A 19,732-nucleotide genomic window follows, 5' to 3' on the forward strand; every position below is an offset into this window, starting at 1 on the left:
ACAGGAAGCTATATAGCTGAAAGCTTTGAGTTGTGGTGCCATCTTCTGGCTGGGGTTAGTGAATCACAAGCATAAAAACTGAATGCAAACTGTTGCTGACTTTCTGAAAATGCCACTTCCCTGGTTACTAAACCTCATCAATTTCTAGATAACTATTGTTATGGGTCTGAAATACTGTATGTAAAATCCAAAATGTTGATTTTTAGACTTGTTCCTCAGAAATAACTGTAATAACTGAAAAAATATGACAACCACAAAAATCAGCATTTTCAAAAGGTCAGGTCAGCCTTTCACTATAGGTATACTGTATTGAAATAACTCATAATATTAAAACAAAAACAGAAGTCTAGTTATATTCATTATGCAGTCATGTAGCTTTTAAGGCTGATCTCTAGGCACATACAGATTAAATATATCCATAAATGAAGCAAATTACTCATCTTCAGAAAATCCTATTCTGCCTTTTGTAAGCACCTCTATTCTCAAGAAATCATTGTTGAATAGTTGCTTGTTAAGTGTCCTTGTGCCTGCACTTGCTGGTGAGGGGACTGGTCATCCCAACCTAGTCACTGGGGCAAAACTAGGACTTTTTTTTCAAGATGTAGCAAAATTTCTTAGAAATGGCTGCTGTAGGGAGTAAAAGAGGGGTTTTGATGGAAAAATATACAGCCTGGAAAAAAATTAAATGACTCACTATTAAAGCTCATAAATATTTCAACATGTACATATACATTTTTAAAAAATTCTGCCATGCCACTCTTGCTTTTTTGATGAAATCTACTATCTGGTTCACCAAGATAACATTTTTCAATCACTTTTATTCTTTATCCTCTTCCACCTATGAGTATAATAAATGTTAATGCCAAAGCACAATTTTGCAACTTTGACATGTGCTGGGAATACTGTACATATCCTCACAACTACTTTGTGTATCTGGGTGTATTATACCTTGTTTTTTTCAGGACAAATTAGGGTTTCTTTTAGTGGTAAATAGTAAGGGATATCTCCTGTTTCTTTAAATTTAGCTGTATATATCCTGCTATTACTATAATTTACCACCCAAAAACAACCCAAAATAATTTATCCTGCTCCTGATGACCGCAGAAATACCATATATGTGTATGTTAGTTGTTGTTTGTAGCTGTAGTAGGGCCCAGAAACAATGATGTGCATTTTGCTTTTTTTCAAATCCTACCAAAAACAAATTGACACTGACACTAACTGACACTGAAACTAATTTTAATCATTTTTTTTAATCCTACCCAAAATATGTTGACTGTGATCTTTGATGCTGACTTTGATCTTCAACCCCAACCTTGACCCTAACACTAAAACTGGCAAACCTTGATCCTGCCATTGTTTTCTTAATTTTTTTCTTTTTTATATATATTTTTTCTTTTTTCTTTATTTTTTTTACACACTTTTGTTTGTGTATATCTTCCTCTCCTCAGAAGAGGAAGCAAACACAGGGGTGGGCTGAAAGTAACTGATCACTGTGATAGCCAATAAGAGGCTATCACAGCAATCAGTTGACCTAGAACCGGGCGTCCTAGGTCCTGATTGGCAGTACCAGACCTCAGGCTCTCCATGAGAGCCTGGTCTCTGCGCTGGGAGTGCACTGTAAAGCATGCTCCCAGCACAAAGATAGATTTGCATATTTGCCACACACTGCATATATGTGGGTTAAGTTAGAGAGATTATCTCAAAACAGAATGTTGAAGACTGGGGCAAAGCTTAAAGATCAGCTATATTCAAAACTATGTGTTTTAGTTTTTGATCACATGTAAAATGTTTAAAACCACTGTCAGTCTCCTATAGTTATGTACTGGGGAAATTCCACCTAACTTAGGTGTCCGTTTATGAACCAGCAGTAAATGATCGCTGCTCAGTTCCCGGCATTCTCGGAGAACAGAGTTCTCCTGTGAATGCAGTTTATAAAGCATATGTAGATCAGTTCTCCAAACGAAGGGAGAACGGTCTACAAACGCTGGAAAACGGCTGATTTTACTATAATCTCGCGAGATTACAGTAAAAGATCAGTTTACTAAACAGAGGTAAATTATCTCTTAGTTTGCGGTCCCTCCGATTCTCCAGCTCTGAGCTGGAGAATCTGGAGGGAGAACACAGATCTCCAGAGAAGGGCTAAATATGTTCTCCTGAGTGTCATAAACTGTGAATGACCAGAGAATAGCTGTGATCCTCTGAATCGCAGCTATTCTGTGTGTCATAAACGGACACCTATCTGTGTAATCACTGAGACATAAAGTAAGAGAATCTTTTCAACAGGATCACAGTAAGTAGTAGGAAGGGATGGGGCTTCTGCAGATTTGTTATTACTGTCATTGTCAAGGTCATGTCCCTCCCTTCCTGCATAGTCACAGAGACAAGGTATTGAAGGGAGGTCTCTGGTGGTGATAGATACTTCAATTTAAAATTAAAACCTGATTGTATTAATGACTGCCATGCCAAAAAAAAATGGGCTTTTCAAAAGCATACTCTAGACATTATTTTCCTTAGAGCACACAATACTATGGTATATAGATTATGATGGATATACAATAAAGTAAACCATCATCAGGCACAAACTGACAGTCTGAAGATCTGCTGCTTTGGTGGATAGGGGCAAGGGATGACTATTCTCAGTCAACCCTGAGTTTATCATGTATTCAACACATTCTACCAATACTTTTTGTTTTTGCCTAAACAAATACCATTAAATGGCAGTAAACAAAATGTTAAAGGCAATAATTAAACATAATAGCACCACTGTGCTTCATATGCACAGATGTTGACTAGTGAGCCAGGGCTATTGTCACTAAAGTGCTGACACTGTGACTGGCTCATAAAGTGACAAAGGGGATAATAGAACTTTTATTGCATGATGTACATGTCAATCTAATTTACCATAGACGTTCCATTTTTCTCATTGTCACTTTTGCTTGATTACTTTTTTTTTATTTCTCTTTAACATTTTCCAAGTCTAATTCTCAACAGTCATTTACTTAGATACCACTGTCTTTGACTAAGCAATTACGTAACTAAAAAAAAAACTAAATCAGGTTTCACAATGGAAAGACAAAGAGATAATTTTATAGACAAATAGTACTTTCTTGTAAGTATTCTGCTATTTTTCATACCTCTTTGCTAGCAAAATTATTAGATTACACTTTCTAGATGTTAAAAAGTCATTACTTACATAACTGATTGCAGTGCTTCTCCCTACACTGGCAATGATAAACGACCTTCCACTACAGTAATGCAACAAGCCAACCTGCTCATCTAATAGTTATCAATGGCCTTCCACCCCAATCTTATTCTCTATTTATTTTATGCTTGGTAGATCTGATCCTATGATCATTGGTCATGTAACACTGGTATTAAATTGTAAAACTATGACTGCAGGGACTGGACTGCATTTCAATGCAAACATTTTAAAATTTTATCTCATTTTGTAAAAAACATATTTTCAATATTTCACTATAATCTCTGGCAAAGCTTGTAATATTTAATGCTTGAATGAAAACTGCCTGCATTGCTCAAAGAACTGTGAGTTTTAGGTGAAGGTTTTAAATTGAAATCGAACAGATGACCACTATAGAAAGGCCAGTCTGCCATTGTGTTAACCTAAATGTCTTGTAGTAAAAATGTCCCCTTTGCCCAGAATCATGCTTCTTTGGTAGTCCTGTGAAGAAAGTAAACTCTGTTACAGCAGAGAGGATGCCCTATTTGATTAAGTAGTGAGAAAGAAAGAAAGAAAGAGAGAGAGAGAGAGAGAGAGAGAGAGAGAGAGAGAGAGAGAGAGAGAGAGAGAAAGAAAGAAAGAAAGAAAGAAAGAAAGAAAGAAAGAAAGAAAGAAAGAAAGAAAGAAAGAAAGAATATATTATGCATTACTGACATAAAGCACCCTATTGGAGCTTACATTTCAGCTTGGGCTCTGAGATGAGCTATTCAGCCCTTGTGATGATTTCACGGAGCAATGAAGACAATTTCTGAATGCCAGGGATGAGCTAAGTAATAAAGAGGGATTAAGTATAAAGATGTAGGAGAGCAATTAGTTACAAAATGATGGGGATAGGACCTTTAAGAATGAAGACTGCAAGGCTGTCATCCTGATCCTTCCTTTACCACTACAAGGCTATGATTCAGAACCAACATGTCCTTGTCAAATGCATGTTAAATCAAGGTGATTTGAGAATAAACACTATTATAATAAAAAGACAAGTATTTAAATAAAAACAACAGTTTTTCCTGATCTCTATAGTTGTTCTGGGTCACTGACCTAAAAATATTAAAGCCAGCAGGTAGTGCATAAGCCAGTAAACTAGCATTTTCAGAAGTGGGTTTACCGAAGGCAGCCCCCATGCGTCTTTCAGGAAAAAATTTCTATAACCATTTACAGGCCACAAAAATTCAAAACAAATGACCAGTTGCAAAGAGAATAGGAAACCCCTCCCAAAATTCTGCAAATATATTAATAGTAAAGAGGTCAGGTTGGAGCATGTAGCCTCTTTACAATATAATATTGCGTTGGTGACTGGGACAGAGAGAAGGCACATTTATTAAATGCCTTGTTAAAGTCCACTTGGATTTACAAAACGCTGATGTTATCAAACAATCTGATTTCTTTTTAAGAGGAGATAAGCAAAAACAAAGACAAATGAGTGGCTGTAGATATAGTATGCTTGGATAACCAACAGCATTTGACACAGTTCCCCACACAAGGCTAATGTGTAAGTTAAAGCTAAAGACTTAGTAAATTTGGTTTGTAAATGCATACAAAACTGGCTAAAAGACTGTATATAGAGAGTATTGATTGATCATTCATACTTTGAATGGTTTAAGGTTATTAGTGGTGTGCCCCAAGGTTCAGGGTTGGGACTCTCACTTTTAAACCTATTTATAAATGATATATAGTTTGGGATTAAAAGTACCATTTCAGTGTTTGCATATGAAGCTAAGCCATGCAGTGGAACAATGCCCTCACACAAAGTCTCCAACTTACTAGCCAAATCTCAATGCACTATTTAAGTGGGCAACTATGAGATTTATGAGGGGCTAAAACATGCATGCAGCATGCATTCTAGGAGGCAAACAGCTGGAGGAGTCAATAAAATAGTATATCTTAAAAAGCAAATAAATAATTAATTTTCTGTGTGTCACAGTAACCCTCTGGATTGCTTCCTTCATGTCCTAATCTACACTAGAAATATATATATATATATATATATAAGGCACTTGCCTTGAAATGCTTTTACGATATCTGTGTCTCGAGATGCCAATATGCCACCCTGGCATTTTAGAGTTTAGTTTCTATTGTTTCCTTGACTTTTTAGACATGCAAATGTAGAAACCATTTATTGGAAATTATCTATAATAGCTAGAGAAAAAACAGTTGGGGGTAGACTAGGTTGTTTGGATCAAGTAAATAAATATAGGAAATGGATAATAAATCCCAGTATCTCTTTGGTGATGCTGCATGCTGTGCACACATTGAAGAGTGAAGCTGCATATTGGTCAGTTGCTATAATGACATAGTTGTTAGCTTTCTGCCGTATAAATATAAACAGCATGATCAATGTCCACTGGTCATTTTCAAAGATTGTCTTTTATTGCATCCCTGGGTATTTCCACCTGCCTGAGGGAGATGTATGAAAACTAGAAAACGGAAGTAGCTGCCAATAGCAAGCCATCAGTTCCTAGCTTCATTTAAAACTCAATATGTTCTGTTGGAGTTAGCACCATCTTTGCTCTGTTTTTTGTAAAATAGTCTTACTGTGTATTGGATCTGCCTACACTATCATAAACAGATTTCCATTATGTTATGAGGTAATAAAGATGTTCTAATCCAAAGCAACCAATCACAATTCCCCTTTAGGCTTTAAAAAACAATCAGAAAGATGATAGCTTACTAGCTGCTGTGGGTTTGTACTTCATCCCTTTGCTTTGCTAAGATAGCCTAATAGTATAGTTCAAATATTGCCTAATACATTGACTGAGAACAGAACAAAATATTTAATGTAAATCAATGACTATACACAGGGGCTGATTTACTAAAACTGGAGAGTACAAAATCTAGTGCAGCTCTTCATAGAAACCAATCAGCTTCCAGTTTGTTTGTCAAAGCTTAATTGAACAAGCTGAAGTTAGAAGCTGAATGGTTACCATGCATGGCTGCTCCATATTTTGAACTCCCCAGTTTTAGTAAATCAACCCCAATATGTCAGAATCAACTAATATAACAAATCAACCACCAGGTATAGTACTAGAGTGATGATAGCAACATGGTTTAGTGTACAATAATATTTATGGCTTAGAATTGTTAGAAATAGGAAAAAATGACTTTATTAATATGTTAAACATGTTCACCAAATCAATGTAGAAAAGGTGAACTGTATATAATAAAGTGTTAATACTTGATCTAAAAAATGTATTCAAGGTGAAATGTATCCTATAATGCTGTAGAACAAAATGTACTAATTATATTTTAACTTTAGCATATAAACTAACGTACCACACAAATAAATTCACATTATTACCTGAACGTAATTTTCTTTTTTTTCCCTTCCTTTTCCCTTTCACAGTCCTTTGTGTTAACCTCTTTAGATAGTATGAACATGCTCATTGACATTTCACTGAGATGCAAACTAGCATTGCTAAGAAGAATATTCACCAGCTGCTTACACATTTCATAAAGATAATCCCAATATTTTTTGAGAAAGCAAAACCTTAAAGAGTAATCCTCCTGATAAGATATTTGAATTAAATATCATGAATTACATTTTAATGATTCAAAGAACAGGCAAACATCTTGCTTGAGTGCTCCTGTGCAATAATTGTGCAGATAGAGTCAAGAGTTTTGAACCATTGGTTTATAGGAGTCTGTAAAAGTTGTAATAGCAGGTTTTTAAAAGAAATCTGCTGTGAGGGAAAGTCTCTTCTTAACTGCTTCCCGATCACCCTATAGCAGATACATGCTATAGGGTGGCAGGGGTGCGCAAAATCACGTGTATATACGTGATTTTGCATTTCTGGGTAGGGGGTGCACGCATGCCCTATCTGCACCACCATTCATGGCCGCGGCTGTAAATCACTGGGTCCCGGCCGGTGATTGACGAGCATTTCCGATGGGGAGGAGAACTGTATGTAAACAATACAGTTCTCCTCACTGTCGGTTTGTGCACACTGCTTTGGATGGCTGTGCACAGCACAGCCATCCAAAGCAGTGTGAATACAGTGAAGCACACACACACAGCTTTACTGTGAAACAGCACACAGTTAACCCTTTGATCACCCTCATGTTAACCCCTTCCTGCCCAGTGCCATTGGTGCAGTGTCAATGCTTTTTATTAGCACTGATCACTGTATTGGTGTCACTGGGGATGTCAGTGACACCAAGTCAGTTCCCCCCAGTGTCAGAAAGCCTGCTGCAGTCCCGCTAAGTCGCTGCTTGCTGTCATTACGAGTAAAAATAAAAATTCCAGTATATATACCGCCATTTGTAAACGTTATAATTTTCATGTAAACCAATTAATTTTCACGTATTGGAATTTGTTTTAGCAAATTCATGTAGCAAAATACATTTTGGCCTTACATGTATGACGCAATTTGATTTTTTAAAATTTTTTTACTGGACATGTTTAATAGCAAAAAGTAAAAAAAATTGTCTGTCTTTTTTTTATAGCGCAAAAAATAAAAACGCACAGGTGATCAAATATCACCGAAAGAAAGCTCTATTCATTTCATTTGGGTGCAGCGTTGCATGACCACACAATTGTCAGTTAAAGTAAGGCCAAAAAATGGGTTGGTCAGGAAGGGGGGTAAATTGTCAGGAGGGCGAGTGATTAAAAAGCACCTTTAATTTTGTGTCCAGTTTTCAAGCTTATGTTTGGGAAATGCATGTCATTTACTTCAGTGCACATAAACAAATATATGGTCCAGAAGGAATTACATTACAAATGATCGAGGTGCCAAGTGAACTCAGGTCCACTTGACAAAATGAGAAAGTTTACTCCTTTTGTAAATCACCACCACTATGTTACGAATAATGTAATTTCTTTAGTAAATAAACTCTTTGTTATCTAATGCTTATCAAATTCTTTAGAACAATGGCACAAGGGGACTGATTTACTAAAGGAGTTGAAAATCTTGAATATGCACCTTAATTATCTAATTATGTGGAAAGCAAATTTCTGTTTCATTTGCACATGAATGTATAATTGAAGTGAATATTCACACACTTTATTGTGTGAAGATTCTCAACTCCTTTTGTAAATCAGCCCAATGTCTGTACCTGTTTCCTTGGCATTTCTCCATAAAATCATTTAAAAATGTATGTACATTCTGTACCAATACTTAAAATAGGTAAATGTGTTTCATTGGCACCTTAACTATCTTTTTACATACACCAAATGGAAATATAGAACCCAGAATGTTGACTACACCATTGCTCAAACCTGCAATATTGATCATTGTTGGTAAATTAATATTTGGTATACAAGATGTAATCCTTAATGAATTATGCAAGAAATGCATAACTTTTTATTGGACTTCAGCTATTTCCTGAAGATCTCATTAAAATACATATAAGACACCTATTATTTTACACAGTGCAAATTGCTGCCACTATTTAGATCTTCTCATACATGTCAAATTATTTCAGCACAAAGGGAGAGAGGAAATTGCTTTCAGAGAATGAAAAAAAATCTCACTTTCCTTTGAGATTTAGATGTAGAATATTGTAATGGTTAGCAGTTTCTTTTTTACAGCCATAAAGTATAGGCCTGGCAAACATTAACAAATATTGCAGCAAACTATGTGAAATCATTGATGCAAAGAGGAAAGAAATTTGTTATCATTAAAAGGTGCCTGACTAAAATTATATATATTTTTTTTTATCGTAGATGCGATAAAAAAAGAATCAAACACTTTCACAATATTTAAATTAAGGCATTTTTTAAGCAAGAAAACATGTTTCTTGTTTCCCATTGTGCATTATGAAGCTTACAACTTTGCATTTTAATTCAAAAGAAGAATAAAATACTTTTTCAAGACAGCTATAGTGTTTTTTTGCTGAATTACCTACACCCAAATACAGTAACAGGTATATTTCTAATGATAATAGACTGCAAAGTGCCTCAATACAGAGTTTCACAAGAGTAAGGGATAATGTTAAATTTATATGCACAAGTTCTAAATCCTTTTTACTTTCATTTTTTTACTATTCATTTTACCAGTGTTCCATCTTTAAACAATGATTGACATTTGCAGCTACCTATTTTGGTCCTGTAGGGATCTGTAACACTGAGGATCTAGTATATTGGGAGAAACAAGTGCACCTGCAGTAATACTAAAATGATAAAAATACCATTTATAAAGTACAGCAGGCATCTCCACGGGCAAACACATATGTTCTGATCCTTCAAAGGGCACCCTGGGATCATTGAAAATGTGGTTTTCAGCTCTACCCCTCTCTCTTTGCTACTGCAGTTTATTATTGGCTCATTTGACAACTGACCAAGCTATAATAAGATGCAAAAGGCAGGAGCGGGTGGGCAGAGCTGGTAACCATGGAAGCTGGTTACATATCAGAGCATCTAAATTTGTTGTGCCTGGAAGTGCCTACACTACCAGGTAAAAGAAGGCTTTATAGGTGCATTGACACAAGTGTTCTTTACAGGAGATAAACTGTTGAAAAGGATTAAATAAATGGTGCTCATAATAACCAATTAAACCTTACCTGTTATATTGCTAGATAATGTTTGAAAGGCAAAATTCTGATTGGTTGCTTTTTACAGCATATTCTTTATATCACAAATTTTTACAGCTTTTTTTTATTTTTTGCAAAAACCACATTTTAGACCATTCATGGAATACATTCTTTATACAAGGTATGGCCTATAGGGCACTGTATGGACACTGTAAATACTTACTATACTTAATATGGCCCAAAATGTCAGGTCTACTGACCCCTTAATCAGAAAAACAGGTCAAACAGCAGCAGCAATGTTCAAAGTATAGAAACACAGAGCAGCCTGTGAAGAATAACTATATTGTAGGCAGATCAAAATAAGACTACCGTGTATCAAATTTAGTGAGTTTCTCTATTTGAACAAACTTTTTTTTTTTGCAATGAAATATTGTATAAGTGCACAAATGTTTCTGTATTTAGTATATATTTAATTTTCTGTAAATAGATACATTTTTATTGTGTACTTTGAGCTTTTTACTATGTGTATTACTATGTACATAATTATTCCTGCATTTATGATATGTGTACAATACTGGTTCCTGTACATATAAAGCAAAATATGTATTGATATACATATAACAATATGTATTGGTATAAGCAAAAACAAAATCCACAAGTAATTTTTTAGTGTGTAACATAAGTTGTAGAACAATGTATTCTAATATTAAAAGAACATAAAATGTATAAAATAGTCAGAATTTGTTTTTCCCTAAAGCCTATGTCGCAATGTTTACAGACAGAATACATTATTACATTTAGCATGTATGTGTTAGACATTTTAAGTAAAAGTTACATTGCACACATGTGTCACTGTCATCTGAAATATGATTTTGTTTCTTTCAGCTTGTGACCTTATGAACCAAGGCATATTGGCTCTCGTCAGCTCCATCGGATGTGCATCCGCCGGGTCCTTGCAGTCTCTTGCAGATGCAATGCATATCCCTCATCTCTTCATGCAGCGATCCACAGCCAGAACACCAAGAAGTAGTTGTGGGCTCAACAGGAGTAAAAGGATTGATGACTATACATTGTCTGTTCGCCCCCCAGTCTATCTGAATGATGTTATCATAAGAGTCGTCACCGAATACGCCTGGCAGAAATTCATCATTTTTTATGACAACAACTACGGTAATTTTCCACTCATATTCCTGCTTACAAAAGGCTGATGCTTTTCCATTTCTATCAATCTATAAAGATTAGTTGTTAAAAAAAACTATTCTTGGAATCCCTAACATTTAAGTCGTAGAGGGACAACAATGCATAAAAACAATAAAATCCCATCAAGATAGCATTGTAAGATGTTTTTCTTCCTGTAAAACATGGTTAAAATATCACATAAAGAAATTGGTCATCAATTAATATTGAATTATTACAGCTATTTATATAGCACTGTCAATTTAGGCAGAACTTTACATACATATTGTACATTCACATCAGTCCCTAACCCTCAAGTGGCATACAATCTAAGGTCCCTAACTCACATACAAATAGTAGGGCCAATTTAGACAGGAGCCAATTAACCTACCAGAATGTCTTTAGCATGCGGGAGGAGACCCACACAGGCACAGAGAGAACATGCAAACTCCAGGCAGGTGGTGCCGTGGTTGGGATTTGAACCAACAACCCTAGTACTGCCATGCAGAAGTGCTAACCATTTAGCCACTGTTCTGCCTGAAGTTAAGGATTGCTTACTTAAAACCTAATTCCATGTTTAAAATTTTCCATGTTTAAAAACCAAACTGCTCCAAACAAGCTATTTCCTCCACCAATACTTGTAGCCACTGTCAGCACTGTATAAACTGTATGTAGCATCTACATATAGTACACAGAGCTGTGTTCTGCCAGCAGTACAGGAACTTCCTGTCCCAATCCTGGAGAAAAATGTAATCCATCTAAATGCTGCTCAGTCATTTACAATGAATATGAATACAAGTCTTCCTCTGATTGGCTAAGGTGGAGATAATGAGGTCATCTGCCTGCCTCTCCACCTCAGTCATTCAGAGAAAGCCTTGCCTTCATTCATAAAATATGAAGTTTCCTGTGAATGGCTGAGCAGCACTCAGTCTGAATTAATTTTGTTGCAAGAATGGGATGACTACTGGAAAGCATAGCATACTGTATTTACCTTATGCTACATACAGTTTATACAGAGCCGATAGTGGCTAATGTATTAGTGAAGGAGAGAAATAATTTGGACTAGTTTGGTCTAAACAAACTATCTAAAGTTAAATGAAACCTGGAATTAGGCTTTAAAGATTGTCTCTTAAAAATGTAAGTAATAGCTGCCATTCACTGACAGTGTTGTACAAACATAATGTTAAACATACTGGGTAAAATATCACTCAAGGAAAATGATCATTATTTCAAATAGAAGGAATAAAGATTCAGGGATTGCCTACTTAATAATAGCTGTCTCACTCACTCACCGATAATGTTGCACACATACTGTATGTAATCACATTCTGATTGATCCTGTCATCAAGAACTATTGTAATACAAGACAAAAGAAGGTGTAAATTGGAAAAGACTGGCATATTGCTCATTTACATTTGTTTAGATCAGGGCTTATGATTACATATAAATATGCAAACTTTAACCACTTCCTGACCACCCTATAGCAGAAGTACTGCTACAGGGTGGCAGGGATACGCAAAATCATATATACAGTATATATATATATATATATATATATATATATATATATAAATATATATATATATGTGATTTTGTAGTTCCAGGTAGGGGGCGCTTGCTTCCTACCAGCGTCACTATTAGCTCCTCAGCATGTCAGTCACTAGGTCCCAGCCGTCGGTTCTTGGGTGATCGTCAGCGGAGCTGACAGGGGAGAAGTCTGTATGTAAACAATACAGATCTCTCCCCTGTGAGCGTGAACAGGCTGCTTTGTATTGCTCTGCACAGCAGAGCAATACAAAGCAGATTGTTTCCCTAGTGAAACACACACAGCACACAGTTAACCCTTTGATTGCCCCAGATGTTAACCCCTTCCTGCCCAGTGTCATTAGTACAGTGTCAGCTTTTATTATCAACACGTATCACTGTATTAGTGGCACTGGGGATGTCAGTGGCAGTTAGTCAGATATCCTCCAGTGTCAGAATGCCCGCCGCAGTACCGCAGTCCCACAATAGGTGATCTCCGCCATTACTAGTACAAAAAGCAAAATTCCAGTATATATACTGCCGTTTGTGGATGCTACAACTTTCACATAAACCAATTAATTTACACATATTGGGATTTGTTTTTAGCAAAGACATGTAGCAGAACACATTTTAGCCTAAATTTATGTCAAAATTTTATTTTTAAATTTTTTTTTACTGGATATGTTTTATAGCATAAACTCAAAATATTGTTTTTTTTTCAAAATTGATCAAATACCAACAAAAATAGCTCTATTTCTGGGAAAAAGTACATGAATTTCATTTGCGTGCAGCATTGCATGACCACACAATTGTCAGTTAAAGTAACGCATCGCCGTATCGCAAATAATGGCCTGGTCAGGAAGGGTGGTAAATCCACTGAAGGGAAAGTGGTAATATGCATACTTTGTTATATAAAATTACATGTATAGCCCAAACTTTTTGAGGCATTGCATAGAGTAGGGGAAAGTTTAAAAACCCTGCCAGGTTTTTTTTGCTGTTGGTATACCATTAGGGAAATTTCCCTTCATGTTTTCTGCCAGAAATGCAACAAAAAGGTAATGGAAATCCTAAAGGTGAGAGAAATCCCCCTCTTATTTTTCTGCAGAACAGATGTTCCCATTGGACAATTTCCCCTCACCTCCTGTTTTGAGAGCAATTCTAAAATGTTGAATTTTTTTTAACTTTACCCACCAGTAAAAACAAAGGCAAGGATTTCCTCAAGAGAGACACAGACAGCAAAAAACTTTATATGGGACCAACCCCTTCCCCTAGCTCTACAAAACTGAAAAACAAGTTTTGCCTGAAGATATAGTTTAAATAGCATGTTTAAAAATAAAAATGTAAAGCTGATCTTAATTAATAGTCTTTAGCCACTCCCCTTCTATTTATTATTTCAGGTACTTATATAGCGCCATCAATTTACGCATATATATTGTACATTCACATCATTCTCTAACCCTCAAGGGGTGTACAATCTAAGGTCCTTAACTTACATTCATACACATATTAGGGCAATTTAGACAGGATCCAATGAACCTACCAGCATGTCTTTGGAGTGTGGGAGGAAACCCACACAGGCACAGGGAGAACATGCAAACTCCAGGCACGTGGTGCCGTGGCTGGGATTCGAACTAACGACGCTAGTACTGCCAGGTGGAAGTGCTAACCATTTAGCCACTGTGCTGCCCTATGTTGACGTAAACCTGACCTTACCTGACAAGTGCCTAAACTGATGATCATACTGATGAAATGCAGGCAGCTTGCAATGTCTGTAAGTGCATGGGTTAGACTTCCAACATCCTCTGTGCCCTTTGAATACTTTTGAATCTTGAACTCTCTTGTGTAGGAAGAATTTAATATCTAAAATTAAAGCCACATCCCCAGGTTCTAAGCCCCACCCTGTCTATCAATTTGTTTATCACTTTCAAAGTACTCCTGTATCCCCACAGATAAAAAGAAGAGTTAGACATTCACCAGTTAGGCCTATTATCCCTAATTAAAACTGCCCTGCTGCTGGTCAATTACACCGCATCATTCCTTGTAGTATCTTAATTTTTGTATTAAACCTACCTTTGCTTTTTTTCTATTGTAAATTTGGGCCAAACCTTGTTCATTTAAAATTGTCCTGCTACTGCCCAATCTTTTACTACTGTATCTGCGGTTCCTTCAATCCTGAAAAATACCTGAATGCACTCATCATCTCTGAAACACTGGCCTGATATCCTAGATCAAAACTGTTCTACTAAAGGTCAGTTTTACCATAATGTTCCTATGGAGTCTCCTAATTTTTGTAATAAAGTCCCAGTCTATGCTCTTTGTCTCCAACAATCAAGACTAGCCTTGCTATTTAAAATCATTCTGCTGCTGTCCAGTTTTACATAGCTGTGTTATCTGCAGCCTTTTATTTATTGCAGTAGTACACCTGCCTGTACTACTTTTCTCTAGTATATTTTGGCAACTCTCTCTCTTAAAAATGTTGCTGTTTGACAATTTTACACTGTTGTAGAATCTCTTCAAGTCTCTTCATCTTTAACCACATTTACCCCCTTCATGCTTAGGCCAATTTTCAGCTTTCAGCGCTGTTGCACTTTGAATGACAATTCCACGGTCATGCAATATTGTACCCATATGAAGTTTTCATTGTTTTGTTCACACACATAGAGATTTCTTTTGGTGGTATTTAATAGTGACTGGGTGTTTTATTTTTTGCACTATAAACAAAAAAAGAACAAAAAATTTGATTTTTTTTTCTTTGTTTCTACTATAAAATTTTGCAAGCAGGTCATTTTTCTCCTTTACTGATGTGTGTTGATGAGGCTGCATTGATAGGCGGCACTAATGGGCACTGATAGGCAGCACTGATGGGCACTGATGAGGTGACATGGATAGGCAGCACTGATGGGCACTGATGATGTGGCACTGATGCAGTGGCACTGGTGGGCATTGATGAGGGGCACTGATGCTGCTGCACTGATATGCAGCATTGATGGGTACTGATAGGTGGCACTGATGGGCACTGACAGGCAACACTAATGGGCACTGATAGGCAGCACTGATGGGCAATAATTGGCAACACTGATGACCGTGCTGACTGACTGCACTGACCGGCAGCAATGACTAATGGCACTGACTGGCAGCACTGATGGGTGGTACTGCTGGGCATTGGTGGGCGCAACTGCTGAGCGGCACTGCTGGGAAGCACTGATGGGTGGCATTGCTGGGCAGTGCTGGGAGGTACTGATGGGCACTGGTGTGTGGCACTGCTGGGCACTGATCACCAGGGCACTGATCATCAGTGTTTTGATGATCAGTGCAGATGTCCTCTGTGTCATTTGCCGGTTATCGGCAATACTTTCCTCACTCTGTGACAGCATGAGGAAAGTGCTGCTGATAACCAGCAACTGTATTTACATTGTGATCTGCTGTGTCACATGGTAAAAGGCTGCTGTGATTGGCCTTTTACCTCATCATGCAATCATCTGTGTCCGTAGGACACAGAAAACATGGAGAGTGCTGGGTACGCGCCACTGGGAGCGCACAGGAGGGGGCGTTCTGGCCCTCCCAGAACTGGACAACCGTGCTGTAGCCATCATTTGGCTATAGCGCAGTTGGCAAATGGTTAATGAGAGCTTGTTGGAAATTGGCCAGCGGCAGGATAGTTTTGCATCAGGGAGAACAAGGTCAGTCAGACTGGACTACATGGCAATTTCTATCTCCCAGCATGTGTCACTGCTAAAGCTACTTGACAAAACCCTTTTATTTCAAACTGAAATTAAATGGATTGGGGTGCTGCTGCTGTATGTAAAATAATCTAATTGTAAAAGAAAGAAATTCCACTGCCAGTGTATGCTGTCACTGAGACTGTCTATTAAAATTGTACTGTTCTGCAACACCACATACAGCTTTAAGGCATCCCCGGAATGTTTTTTTAAGAGGTTTGTGTATTTTCAATGTTACCCTTGAAGTCCCATGAAAAGACCTTCTTGTGAATATACTTTATATTCTTTTTTTTTCACATTGATACATGTTCCTTACGACCCTGCTCAACTTCTCATAACTTTTATGACATTTTTTTTCTGAATACCCCTAAAAATAGTTAGAATTTGACAAGATTTTTTCTCAATACATTTCAATGGGGTCCGCCAGTTCAGGTTCTCCAAATTTCAAACAAGATTCTCCAAACACTTTGCAAATTGAATCCAGGCAGATTTGCCCATCACTAATGATAAGAGATCACTAATATATTATATATTTTAGATAATATAATCACACACACACAGAATGAGAACGATCCTGCTTTGATTATAAATTATCTATCCTTTTTTCATTTCTTGAACAAAGAACATCATACAAGCTATGCATCATTCTAGTTGTAATTACATACAGTACCACATGCAGAAAGACTCACGCAATGTGACTATTCAGGCATAGGCATTGTACATGCTATTAAAAATGTTCACGTCATCATTCATCAACAATAATTTCTATAGAGCCAGATATGACAGAAATGTTATCCAGTTTCATACTCTACTTATGAATACCATCATGAATCATCTTTCTGTCTGTATATGGAATTTCTTCCTTTTGACCTCCAAAAAATATAGGTGTTACTAAACCTACAACAGTAAAATCAGTCTGTATATGCAGTAAAGCATGCTTGTTATACTCACTGTGGAACCTAAAGAGTTCATCCTGTGCATTGTGTAAAAACACTGTTTGGTCTTGTCTTCTCTGATTCTCCCCTTCTTCCAGTGTACCCCTCTTATCTCCTGATAAGACATATCGTGTGGAGTCACTCTGCACATGCTCAGTTTTGTGTATATTGCCGAGAGATTTTTTTTTTCTTGGGAGAGTGCATGCGATCAGCACAGGGCCAATCAGCACCATCCAGACAGAGGTCAGCATCCTCCTAAAGCATAATGAAAACTCCTCCTGCAAGCTTTAACAAGAGTTTTGCTGGACACTCATAGCAGTCACTAGATTGCTATATATTGCTGATATGAAAAGGTAATTAGCAGTTTATATTTAATAAAATAATTGCATTTCCATCCTCTTTGTACGGTGGGATACTAGATATAGTGAATGCAGGGCCCTGGGTTTAGTAACACTTAAACTTGCCTGCCCAGGAAGAAAAAAAATGGCCAGTTGCACTTATCTTACTGTGTTTTTAATAATAAATTCCTGCAAAGAAGTAATCCTGACTCTTGCATTATAAGTACATAATTTTTAAACAGGAAGATTACTTCATTTTGCATCATTTAACTTTGCTGAAAAATTAATCATTAATGTCAAAGCTGCCAGATATTCCTAAAGCAAATGACAGTGATAGGTATAGATGAGATGGGTCAACAACAAAGGTCTAGAGCAGTAATTAGACAGGCTAAGCAGTCTTCAACAGAAATGGCTCATCTCTGTCTTCTTTTTTTCTATTACTAGTTGAATTAAAATTCTACCTCTATCTTTCAGCTCACAAACAAAATCACAATTTTATTTCAAGATAACTCTTATCAATGTTAACTTGCACATTTAAGCCATAGATGGAATTTAGCACAAATGAACACCCTCACTACATTTTTTTCCTATACTTTGATATTCTGGATGGTGTGTAAACCTAAATTCCTAATCAATGTAGAACTTCAAGCAAACATCTATATACACAGATGAAATAAATATAAGAGAGTTGTCTTACATTCTGAAGAGTGTATTTTTGTTTATCCAGTCTTGATTTACACGCAGCCAGGTAAAGACACCACTTTGAGTAAAAGAATACAGTAGTGTTCTCTCTCCTCTCCTAGATTTGTGACTGGACATTGAATGAAAGGAAACAGACTGATGAGGCCATCCCTCTGATTACTATGCTCCCTCCTCTATTCGCCATTCTCCTTGTCAACACATTTGCATGCAGCATACCTAATTCACTGCCAGCCCTACCCCTCCCTTTTCCAGTGTGAGGGCGTCTATATATGAAAGCCTAATACCAAGTCATAATTTAGGTACTTCCACTAGCGGAATTAAAAAATGTACATTTAGTGACTTATTAACGTATACATTGCATTTGTGGTTTTTTAATATAATTGTATAAGTTAGCCTTATTCACCATTCCTGTTAAATAAGTATCATATATCTTCTTCCTATGCAACATTTAAACATTTAATTAATTCAGATGAAAAGTAATGGGCTCATAATATGGTATACTCATTTTTTATTTATGAAATTAACCTAAATCTAGACTATATTGTTGCTGCAAGAAGTGTAATCAGTGCCCATATAGACCTGGTATAGCAATTGACCCTGATTCAACTGCCTTATTTCCAAGTCACGACTTTGCTATGATGCTTTGTTATGAGCCTTAGGGTACCCTTATCCAGAGCAAAACTGTTGTATAACATGACGCACAGAGACACAAATGTGTAAATTTTACCCATATACTGTAAGCAGTAAAAAATAATGCTTAATCTGTGCCAACCATTTTTACATTGATCATCTGTTAAAAATCACATGTTTAAAGGATAAGTTAACTTTAAACAAAAAAATAAATAAAAGCACATCTTTTTGCAGGTAAAAAATGTGTATTTATTATTTTGTTTTATTAGGAGCCTGTAAAGCATTGCACCTGCAATCAGCAGATCCTAGGTACAATGCATGGCTCCTGCAGACTGTCTGTATAAGCTGTCTGCTTGTACCTCATATGGGCAGGCAATTACACATTAACAGGAACAATCAATGAACTTTATAATGTACAGCTCTGAGCAAACTGTTGGCGCTATATAAATCCTGTATAATAATAATAATAATGAACTACTTAGCGTGCTCACCAGCGCTCTGGTAGTTCATTGAAAACTACAAGCCATCAGCCACAAAGGCTGGCAGTAGTTGTAGCTTTTCCATTCACAGATCTCTGTGAATGAATGATGCGTCCAGAAAGGTGGAGTCCCACATGAATGCATTTTTTTTAAAATTATGATAACGTGTACAGGGAGAAGATCCCTGACTTGCTGTCACTAAAGGCAGCAGATCGAGGAGAGGCTGCAACATTGGAAACATGTTACATGTTCCACCCTGAAAATGGGTGAAACATGTAACATGTTCCCAAAGGTGAACTCATCCTTTAGGGGTCAAAGTATTTTTAATGGAAGTTCTTGTGTCCAACAACTGTGAGGACTTCTGTCCAGAAAAACTCATGCACGTTTAAAGGCTTTGTTAATTTTTTTTTTACCTGAAAATCCCAACCCAAACCTCATATATCATCCACACCATTGCCTTTTCCTTTTATTCCAAGATACTCTTATCAAAACCTTTCTGGCTACATCCAATACCAACCAAAGC

At 36.8% G+C, this 19,732-nt stretch overlaps 1 protein-coding gene across 2 annotated transcripts in view; it reads left to right on the forward strand.

Annotated features, from left to right (window-relative positions):
• GRID2 (glutamate ionotropic receptor delta type subunit 2) overlaps positions 1-19,732 on the forward strand; it is a 1,339,544-nt gene that overhangs the window by 607,686 nt on the left and 712,126 nt on the right. For both annotated transcript variants that reach the window (XR_016308769.1, XM_089663824.1), the window contains exon 3: positions 10,592-10,876. Coding sequence is in view for 1 of the 2 variants with exons in the window: in XM_089663824.1 (XP_089519950.1) it covers positions 10,592-10,876 (285 nt within the window). In the remaining variant the exon portion in view is untranslated. The remainder of the gene's footprint in view (positions 1-10,591; positions 10,877-19,732) is intronic.

Source organism: Staurois parvus, unplaced genomic scaffold (genome assembly GCF_062004578.1).
Source record: "Staurois parvus isolate SC_StPar_1 unplaced genomic scaffold, SC_StPar_1.0 ptg000044l, whole genome shotgun sequence".
NCBI lineage: Eukaryota > Metazoa > Chordata > Amphibia > Anura > Ranidae > Staurois > Staurois parvus.